The sequence below is a fragment of the Paroedura picta genome, chromosome 3 (genome assembly GCF_049243985.1).
Source record: "Paroedura picta isolate Pp20150507F chromosome 3, Ppicta_v3.0, whole genome shotgun sequence".
Taxonomy (NCBI): Eukaryota; Metazoa; Chordata; class Lepidosauria; order Squamata; family Gekkonidae; genus Paroedura; species Paroedura picta.
The window spans coordinates 10,863,422-10,873,941 of NC_135371.1; the positions used below are offsets into that span (position 1 = coordinate 10,863,422).

General features: G+C 50.3%; 1 protein-coding gene across 1 annotated transcript; it reads right to left on the reverse strand.

Annotated features, from left to right (window-relative positions):
• Window positions 1–1,019: 1,019 nt before the first annotated feature.
• Window positions 1,020–10,498, reverse strand: TCF19 (transcription factor 19). The gene is made up of 3 exons (XM_077331138.1): window positions 9,242–10,498; window positions 5,574–6,210; window positions 1,020–3,514 (listed from the first exon to the last, which is right to left on the reverse strand). The coding sequence occupies exons 1-3, from the start codon at window positions 9,513–9,515 to the stop codon at window positions 3,280–3,282; spliced, it is 1,146 nt and encodes a 381-aa protein (XP_077187253.1). The 5' UTR covers window positions 9,516–10,498; the 3' UTR covers window positions 1,020–3,279.
• Between the last annotated feature and the right edge of the window lie 22 nt (window positions 10,499–10,520).

Genomic DNA, 10,520 nt, shown 5'->3' on the forward strand with positions numbered 1-10,520 from the left:
GCCCGGTGCCGGGCTGCGGCTCCCTCTCCCCGCCCCCCCAGCAGTAAAAAACTTCCCAGGCCGCAAGCTTGCGGCCCGGGAAGCTTCTTACTGCAGGAGGGTGGGGAGAGAGAATCAGGTGCGGCCCGCGCCTGTGCATTGCGCGGCCCGTGGGCACGGCCCGATGCCCTGCCGGTCCCCAGCCTAAGAAAGGTTGGGGACCACTGCTCATGAGAACAGGGTTTTCTACCGCTGTGTGGAACAACTTTTAGAATAGTATATTATACCAATCTTTTTCCTTGCCTTTCCCTTTGGGACTGCCTTGTTGTAGCAGATGGGTTATCATCCAGCTGAGAAAGGGCAGCAAATCCTTGCTTTTTCTCCTTGAGAGTGACAGCAGGGGCTTTTTGGTGGTGGTATCCATTACTTCAGTTCCCACCTCAAATTTATTTGCATGGGTAGCAAGGAAAGGCCACCATGCTCAACAAATCTGAAGAAACAAAGGGATGGAGAAGAAATTCAGGTATGCAGAGCTGCCCGCTACTGGCTAGAACCCCGGCAGGTTGATGACACAAGAATTTTTGGAAGGAGTGACCAAGATGAGGGTTGCGAGGGGTGGGGAGCACAGGCCTGAAGGACGACCCTTCATGACAGCCATGCCTTGGAGGAGCATTCCTAGTCTTTGGATGTCAACTGATGATGTTAATTCATCTTAATGAAGTGTAGAAGGCTGTAGCTTCATGTTACCCTGGGCTGTTGGGCACTTTCTCCCTTCAGGGAGTGCTTCTACATACACTCGTCTGCTAAAGGTGCACTGGTCCCTGTGACGGTCATTCTGCTGTGCAAGGTCAAAAAGAATCCAGAGACCTCTTCTCCTGCAGCTCATGTGGTAGAAGGTGGTCAGAAATCGTGTGCAATATACCCTTAATCAACTCCCAGCCTTGGTATGGCAGACCAGAAAAGGGCAGAGGCATTGGGCATCAGCCAGAGGAAACTCGGGTATTTATAAATACGCCTTCCTGGGAGACACTGAGTTTGCAATTCGGGTTTTTATTTCGATCCAGTAATGCCTGCTGTGAAGCAAGAGATGCTGTAGCAAAGTGGAAAACATTCCATCCCTCCCAAAGATAACAGAACACACTGGCAGCAACAAAGCTTATTTTCACCTTCCGTAACAGTGAGTCTTTGGTTATTGGGTCCATCATTCTTGCTGCAGAGGTCCTTCAGAACTATACACATAGCTTATTTTTGATTTCAGCGTTCCAAAAAAGCAAATTCCCTAGCAAGCAGTTGCTAGAAATAGCAAAAGCAAATAAGCAGTCTCTTGGGTGATTCTCCCTCCCTGCCCCAAGGAAGAGCAGCAGCAGCAGCTATGGCAGTGGGAAGCGGGATTTTTTGAGTGTACCATTTGTGTTATCCTGGAATGTGATCTGGAAGAGGGACTGGAAGAATAGCTGAGCCAAATAAGGATTCAAATGGGTAGCCGTGTTGGTCTGAAGTAGCACAATAAAATCCGAGTCCAGTAGCCAACAAAGATTTATTCAAGGCGTGAGCTTTCGAGTGCAAGCACTCCTCAGAACTGGGGAACATTACTGAACAGTTCTGAGAAAGAGTGATTGCACTCAAAAGCTCACACCTTAAATAAATCTTTGTTGGTCTTAAAGGTGCTACTGGACTCTGATATTATTGGGCCAAATAACGTCCTTGTGTTTGCTGTATGTTCCTTATTCTTCCTGGCCCAAAGCTGTAGGCCAGGCAGGCTAAATGTCGGTACATCTTGCAAACAAAGGCCTCAATTCCAGGAAGACGGGGAGAGAAGAAGGTGCTTGCGTGTACATGACTAACCCAGCCGTTTCCAACCTGGGACTTTTCAGTTTACAAAAGAGACAACAGGGGACACACGACAGAGGTTTGTAAAGTTATGCCTGGAGTGGAGAGAACTGACAAAGAATTTTTTCTCCTTCTCCCAAAATACTAGCTCTCGAGGGCATCCAGCTTAGCTGATGGGCAAGTAGGTTCAGGATGGAAAAAAGGAAATACTACTTTATGCAGAAGCTGTAGTGATGGCCACAGGAATAAACAGCTTTAAAAGAGGATTGGATAAATGTATGGAGGATATAAGTCTACCAGCGGCTACTATCCATGCTGAGGTGAACTACATTCGGAGGCACTAATGCTCTGAATCCCAGAGCCAGGAGGCAGCCTCAGGGAAGGTCAGGGAACATCAAGGATGGTCTCGGCCTCTACACCCTGCTATTGGCTATCAGAGGAACTGGTTGGCAACTGTGTGAGACAGAATGCTGGATTAGATGGACCACAGGTCTGATCCAGCAGGGCCCTTATGCTCTTACCCTAACAAGGCCAATTCTCTGAACAACTTTGAAGATTGTTTTAAAAATTATTTCCCCCCTGTCTTTGTTGTTCCAGTAAACAGGTCAGAGGAGGGCAAGAATAGCTTCCTAATTCTATGATCTGTGCTGGTTCCCACCCACCGTTCTCAAATGTTTCTTCCTAGGAGCTTGCTGTAACTTGGACTGTGCTGCAGAAGCATGAACCAAACTTCCATCCCAACAGCCTTTCTCCCCGCTCCTCCCCCTGGAGACACGCAATACGTGTCAACCACCCCCCAATGCCGTGAAATGAGCCGCATGTGACCTTTTTTGCACAAAGAGCTTCATGCCACTGGAAGACCTGCACCGATGTACCACTGCCAGATGGCATAACCACATCCACATTTTCACACAGTTTTGCCACTGTCCTGAAGCAGCGTAATGGCAGGACCAATTTTTGTTCTGCTGCAGGCTTGGCGTTACAAGAGCAATGTCTATGCACATTAATTGTTTCGGTTCAAGTGAGTCACCATCAAGCCTGTCCTTCAGACTCCCTTGCTGCAAATACCTGCAGCTCGGTAACTCCATGTGAATATATATGTCAGCTGTCCTGTGGTTTGGGCCTGCTGGTTTTCAGAGAGATGCAGATGGTCATTCAACAGGGCTTCTTAACCAAGAAAAGAGAGAGGCTGGATTGGGTTCGCTTAAGAGTCAGTAAAGCCTTCCTGTAGTTCTGGTTGGACTGCCACAGTCCTGTGATAGTTTAGATGATCACCAATCCCTTGCCCATGTGTGCTGCTCGCCACGCTAACATTAGTTGTGCAAAATTTTCACTGGCGTGTGACAAGCTTGGCTGTTTAGCAAAAGTATGCATAGGTACACAGATGCACATGTTGCGTTTGTTCCACTGTGCAGTTACCTCACCTATTTCGGGGGGGGGGGGTCTGTTCCACCCTGCTGGCCACGTCCATTAAGAGCGGCAGGCGGCACAGCGGAAATCCACGTCTTGCACGGCGCTGTAGCTGCAGCCCACGCAGGCCACGTGGAACCAGGCATCACAGCCGTCACACTGGACCCACTCCACCATCTCGTCCTGGGGAAGGCAGCAGCGGGGAGCGGCACACGGCTCCGACGCAGACAGAGTCTGCGAGAAAACTTGGCAGGTGCCCCCCGGAGGGTTCTTCCGTGGCCGACCACGCCGTTTCCTGCAAAGAAAACCAGGAAGGAACATTTCCTAAGCACCCTTTCCATTTTTTCAGTCCTCCCTGCAGCATCGCTGTATGATTAGCAATGCAAACTTACTGAAAGTTTTGAAGCCATCTGGAAGTGGGAAAAAAATCTTACGAAACCTAAATCTGTGTTGCTGTGCTGTGAAAGGCATAGATGCAAATGTACTAAAGTATAGAAAAGTTGGAAGGCTTTGGCCTCTTCTGCTGTCCAGAGCAATTGGCTGGCCACTGGGTGAGACTGGACTAGGACTGTGAGTTTTGGCGGCCGTTCCAGGCCGAAGCAGCCAGTGGTGCGGGCGGGGAGGGTTAGCGCCAGCACTGATGCGTCAGTCGGCGCACACATGCCTGGTTGTAGGCTGCCACCCCCTTCCACGCGATGGCCCCTTTGGACGCTGAAGCACGCAACCCTAGACAGGACTAGATGGACCATTGGTCCGATCCAGCAGGACTCCCATGTTCTTATGTCTTCTTTAGCCCTTCCAGGTCTTTGTGTGTGTTTGTATTCCTCATGGACTTTTCTCTTGTGTGTGTTTGGCTTCATCTCTAACGGTAGCCATTTTGTAGTGATACCTGCTGCCCCAACCTCAAAATGCCTCAAAAGAGGTTGGGGGGCTCCCAACCATAGGGCATCCTCAACAAACACATGGGCTGTCATTGTAATGGACCTTTGAACACGATTGCTCTTGGGAAATGTTCTGTACTCTACTTATGCAAAAGGAAAATGATCCTAAATGTAAGATGATGCCCCTAAAAGAAGGCTTACATAATGTACTTTCATAACCATGCACAACTTGCAGTGTAAACCCTAAGGAGTGCTACTCCAGTGTAATCCCATTCATGGCTATGTATGAGAATGAAACATGCCCCTTTTCATGACAGCACAAATTAAAAATAAAATCTTCATATTTTCAGTTCCACAGCATATATATATGAATTCGTCAAATGGTATAGATTGAGCTAGTCTGGATTATCCAGGTCAGGACTATTTTTTCAGATCTCAGAAGCTAAACAGGGTTAGCCCTGGCTGCTGTGAGCAGGAGGCCACCAAACTCCTGACACTGTATTCTAGCTGGCTCCCCCCAGGTGGAGCTCTTTCCCAATCCTGCAGCTTGAGATTTTATCTGAGGATGTCAGGCCCTGATCCTGTTCTGCTAGGCCTATGGCTGAGGCCCAGAAATAAGATCCACAGATGCTGGTCTCCCTCCATCCCTGAAAATCCCTCCACCCAAAAAAAAAATCACTTCAGCACAGAACATCCGTAGAATATAAATTTTAACTGTAAATAAGTGGTATTTGAAGGTTTTCAAACCTAAATTATTTAATACATATTATAGATATTTCATATATAACCTGTATGCGTTACATTGGATTGCTGGAGACTTGTTACCAGCCCTGGGCCATGCAGGGAAGGACGGTTATCAGAATAAGGCTTAATTAACCATACAAGCTAAGAGCCTCTTGTGGCACAGAGTGATAAGGCAGCAGAAATGCTGTCTGAAGGTTTCTGTCCATGAGGCTGGGAGTTCAATCCCAGCAGCCGGCTCAAGGTCGACTCAGCCCTCCATCCTTCCGAGGTCAGTAAAATGAGGACCCAGCTTGCTGGGGGGGTAAACGGTAATGACTGGGGAAGGCACTGGCAAACCACCCCGTATTGAGTCTGCCATGAAAACGCTGGAGGGCGTCACTCCAAGGGTCAGACATGACCCGGTGCTTGCACAGGGGATACTTTTACCTTTACCTTTAACCATGCAAGCAAAACCATGCTGTGTTCTACCCCCGAGCAACCGGCCCTTCTATTCTGTTAAACTGCCTTTTGCACACTGACCCCTGAGTGTTTTTCTTCCTCCTTCGTGAGAACTTAAAACAGGATTATGCTCAATTCACCATGGAATTGAGCATAATCAAAGCTGCCTCATGTGGAGCCAGGCTGCTGCTCTACCTAAGTCTGCCTAAGACCAGAGGCTGTCCGAACCCCTTTAACTACCAGCAGCAGGGACTGAACGTGGCGCTTCCTCCAAAGGCGAATGGGACTCACCCGCTGGGCGTGATGTGAAGTTTCGGCCCCGCATCCTCTTGCAAGCTCCTGCTTCTCTCCGGCCCCCTCTGCTGAAGCCGCACGGGGGGGTTGTGGCAATGCACGTAGCCGCCGATTCCCGGCTCCTTCTCTTGGGGCGGCTGCTCTTCTTCGAGCCGTGTGATTTCATCCTCCAGCTCCGGCAGCAGCGTGTGAGCTGACTTGCGGCGGTTCCGAGAGGCTCTCGGCTGGGCGGGTGTCTCCGTAGTCCGACTCCGGCCCAGGGAGAAGGTGAACGGCTGAGGCTTGAGTTTGCTGAGGCTCCCGATGGAGCTGAGGATGAGGGTGGCTTTGGAGCGGCAAGAGAAAGAGGTGGGCGAGAGACGGGGCAGGGGGCGGATGCGGTGGTTGCCAGAAGGCAGCACGGGCCGGAAGCCGCCCGACAAATCCCCCGGGGCTTTGGGTTCCGTGATAGCAGCAAAGTCCTGGGGTCGCACCTGGACCTTCTGGAAGAGGAAGTAGAACTCGGAGTCGGCGTGCGGGGGCGGCAGGGCACAGCCCTCTGGGACTGGGTTGGGATGGCCGAAGGTCAGGAGGTCTCCATCGTTCAGCTCCGTCCGTTGGCCGTGGGGTATGCGGATGGCGTTGACGTAAGTACCTGGAGGGATTATGGGACAACAAAGAGCGGTGTTTACCCGTTTGCTAGGAAAACGTTTGGTCACTGCCGTGGCTTGGAGCAGGCTTTCTCCACCAGGATGTTGTGAAACCCTGGGGTCTCTTGATGGCCCTGGAATGGTTTCCCAAATGGGTGGGAATATATGTTTTATAAATCTGTTAAACATTTATCAGCTGATATGACCATATATGATCATGCTGACCCTCCTCCCAAAATGGCCTGGAAAAGGGGAAAGGTTACAGGTGGGCATGTACCCAGCTCGGCTTCCCAACCATATTCTGCACCATCGCGCCAGTTCTGGGGTTTCTTGAAGCCTGAAGACTGTTTCGGGGGTTTCTCAATGGTAAAAAAAACTGAGAAAGGCTGGCTTGGAGGGTTGCCAACCTGCTGGTGTTAGCTGGAGATCTGCCTCTGTTACAGCTGATCGCTGGGTGAGAGAGATCACATGGAGGAAATGGCCACTTAAGAAGGTGGACTCTACGGCATTTTACCCTATTTGTCCCTTCCTCCCCCCTACCCCAACCATTGCCCTCCTCAGGCTCCAATCCACCCCCCGCCCCAATCTCCTGTTATTTCCCACCCAGAGCCAGCATCCCTAAGCATGCAGAAGCTTTTTCTACTGAGGGAGATGGGGGCATGATGTACCACATATTCTAATGTGTTTTATGACTATCAGCAAAAAAAGTAGCCTCCAAAGGGCAGGTTTCACCCATATTAATGTCCCCTAGTGGCAGGGCTTTTCTTTTCCTCTCAGGAGTGAAGGAAAAGAAATTCATTCAGAGGTCTACAGAGGCTGGAGTCCCACTAGGAGTCCAAGCTATTGAGAATGAGGCCTGGATCTATCTCCATTGCCCCACCTCTGTATTGGCATAACTCCATCTCAGATTCTGTTTCTGTTATGAGAGACCATAACACTGGATTTATCTAACGTAGCTTCTGTTGACCTATAGTTGTCAGGCAAAACCAATCATGCTAGACGGGGTAAACGTGGGATATGAAGCATCATTATCCAGGAGTCCCAACACAGTGCCTACCAAGTGTTTTTAGAAAATTAGACAGGGTCAGGTGTGGTTGGCTCCGCTCACTTGCGGCAGCCATTTTGTTGCACTCGCCACCCTGTGTGAGAATTCCAAATGTGTCCTTAGGGTCAAAAGGTCAGGGACCCCTGGCATAGCCGGACCCCAGTCCTTGTAAATTCACAATTCAGGCTTTTACATGGTGTGTTTCTGCTTTAAAAAAAATGACTCCAGTTTCCCCAGAAAGCCCATGTGACTGGGACAAATGGAGAATATTCTTGCCCCATCAGTCAAGGATATCCCCGTTCTCCAAGGGAAAGAGTTTTATATTGGGACCACCTTTCCTAGTATATTCCCCAGAGAGCTTTAAAATCTAGCCAGCACAATTTGCTTAGGACCCCCAGCCCCAAAGAGACCAAACTGGCCTCAATCACGGAACGCTCTGTCATCTGAAATCAGAGCCCCATGGCTCTGCAGGGCTTGTAAGGCAGAGCTATTCAGCCAGGCCTGTGGTTGAGGCCTAAAAACATAATCTAATCCAGGGGTAGTCAAACTGCGGCCCTCCAGATGTCCATGGACTACAATTCCCAGGAGCCCCTGCCAGCGTTTGCTGGCAGGGGGCTCCTGGGAATTGTAGTCCATGGACATCTGGAGGGCCGCAGTTTGACTACCCCTGATCTAATCAGTTGGCCTCCCTGTGAGAATTTACCAACAAACACAGATGACCATGTTATGGTTCCCCTCTCTTCCCCATGGCAGAGGAGCGAGCAAGAAGTTTAATTCCGGTTTTAATTTTTAATTTAATGTATTTATTTTTAAATCTATATTTTTGTATTAATATGTTACTGTAATCCGCCCTGAATTTCCCAAGACAGGGAGGATAATAAATGCAACAGCAACAATAATCATAATACATCGGAATGAAAGGAATATCCCACACAAAGTGTCACCCTGCAGGAAAACCCTTATTTGTTTCCTTAATCCAGCATCCCAGAAAGGAAGCATTTGTTTGTCCTGCTCTTCTTTCTCTACTGGGTATGCACACTTGCTTGTAACATTCTTCTCCCCTCTGCTGTTTTATTCTCACAACAACCTTGCAAGGTAGGTTAAGGCTGAGAGAGAGAGAGAGAGGGCAACTGGGCTAAAATCACCCAGCAAACTTTCATAGCAGAGTAGGGATTCAAACACAGGTCCTCCCAGAACCCGGTCTGCCATTCTTAGCCTCTATCCCATTCTTGGTCCCCAGTTTTCCAGCACAATATGATCAAGATACCGGAGATCTCCAAAATTCATTCAAGGACCAGGCCCGCACTAGTTATGCCCCATCAAATAAGATACGGCCTGCAAGGAAGTCATGAATGTCTATTTCCTATCAGCTGAAGCTCTCTCCATGTTTAGAATATTGTGATGGAACAAGACTCCCTCTGTAGCCCTTGTAGAAGCTTTAGTAGACCCCCCAAGCAATAAACCAGCAAAACTAAGGCAGGGTCTTAAATCTTTCTCTCTCTCTCTTCACTCCAGGATATTAGCTTTGACAGATATGAGCTAGCCAAGGCTGACACTGAGAAACTTGCGGAAACTTTCTGAATTGTGTTGACCTTGAGCTGAATGCAAATAAAGTTGATTGAATCCTTTGATCTGTTTGCATTTGTCTCAAACTGATTTCCCCATCGATAGCCTTGGTGCCCCCCTTCCCCCTACACTGTAACAGATCACACAACTCCATACTTGCATTAGGATAACTTGACACAACCCACCTAGGAATTGTGCCCAGAACGCACGGATGTTTCCGCAAAAGAGGGCAGTATCCACTTTAGGGAGCATATATTTTTCAAGGCAGGCAGAGTTCTATGCTGAGAGTCGAGTCCCCAGGGAACCCCTGCCCTTTGAAATAGCTGCTACCATCTGGGGGTTAAACCCACTGTGAGTCTGATTGTAACGCCTGGATCCAGATCCACTTTCCCGTGCCCTGGCCGAAGACCACCCCAAGAACTCACCGTGAGTGCTGCAGTCCACCAGGCCAACTCTCCACTCCTCAGTCGCACTGTCAGCATCCCTCTCCGCATGAATCTCCGCGTGGATCCGTGAGATCAAGGCCGGGTTCTGCTCCGACACCAGAGTGACATCGCAGACCTCGGCACGGCGGCCCAGCCGATAGGTGCAGCTTGGCCTGGAGGGCCGGAAGGTGTAAAGGTCCCGATTGGGTGAGTCCCCGGGCGAAGCTGGGCCCATCCGAAGTAACTGGAAGCAAGGGAGGGCCTCCGAAAGCATCTTTGGTCCCTTCTGGTTTCCACAAGCACAGGTGGGATGCCTCTCAGGGTTTGCTCAGGAGGAGGGCAAACTCCAACGAGATTCAAATGGTGACGATGGGCCTCACAAAGTTTGTACAGGAGTCAGCAACAGCAGTAACAGCTGTGCTTTGGAGAACTGAGCTTTTCCAGTCTCAACTGAGCCCTTCACTCCTGAAAATGTAGCATCCCTGAATGCGAGAGAATGTAGCCAGCCAGCAGTGCCGACTGAGATTGCTACAGATAAGGATGGGTTCACTGGCTCTTGTATGACACCGTTTCGACTTCCCATCGAGTGACACACCCGGGAAAGGAAAGTTTCACCGACATAACCGGTCCATTGACTTTAGCCGCTACTCTGATCTGCCACATGGCACAGAACACCAGCAACAAAGAGTGCTCCCAGTTTTACAGCCGGTCTGTCACAGTGAAATGCTAACCCTGGACATTCTCAAAGGCCCTTTGCTGAAGAGCTCCTTCTAGTTCAAAAGGAATACTACCCCCCCACACACACACACACACACATACACACCCAAGTGGTGCCTATGGATGTCCTTTGCCAGTGTCACGACTGAAGAAAACCTCTCACCTTGGCTCTAGAAGCCTCCAGTGCCCATAGCAGTGCACCTCATTCCCGGTCCCCTTGTGCCGGGGAGGAAGCGCAGATCATGGGCTGCCCAGAAATCAGCGGCCCTTTGGAGCAGCAGGATAAGGCCGCTCTAGACTCACGCCCACGGGGGGGGGGGCTGTCTCGAGCTCTGCGGGCCCCCCCAGCAACGAGGCGTAATGGTCGCCGCTCTCCTCCCAAAGCTCCAGCGAACCCCCGGTTTCCCCAGCAACGCGGCGGCAAAACCTGCCAATCCCGGGGCGACGAGGCCCTCCCAAAGTCGGGTTTCTTGGGAGCGACACCGCCCAGAAGCCGGGGCCGGCCGTTCCCACAGGCGCCGCTACCTGCAGCAGCTGCCCGGGCTCTGAGCGGCGCGCGCTG

Excerpts from the sequence above, each read along its gene's own strand:
- TCF19 (XM_077331138.1), bottom strand. The coding sequence starts at position 9,515 with ATGCTTTCGGAGGCCCTCCCTTGCTTCCAGTTACTTCGGATGGGCCCA. Across the intron at positions 6,211-9,241 it reads GGTGGACTGCAGCACTCACG|GTACTTACGTCAACGCCATC; the intron begins GTGAGTTCTTGG and ends TAATCCCTCCAG. Across the intron at positions 3,515-5,573 it reads CTTCACATCACGCCCAGCGG|GAAACGGCGTGGTCGGCCAC; the intron begins GTGAGTCCCATT and ends TTTTCTTTGCAG.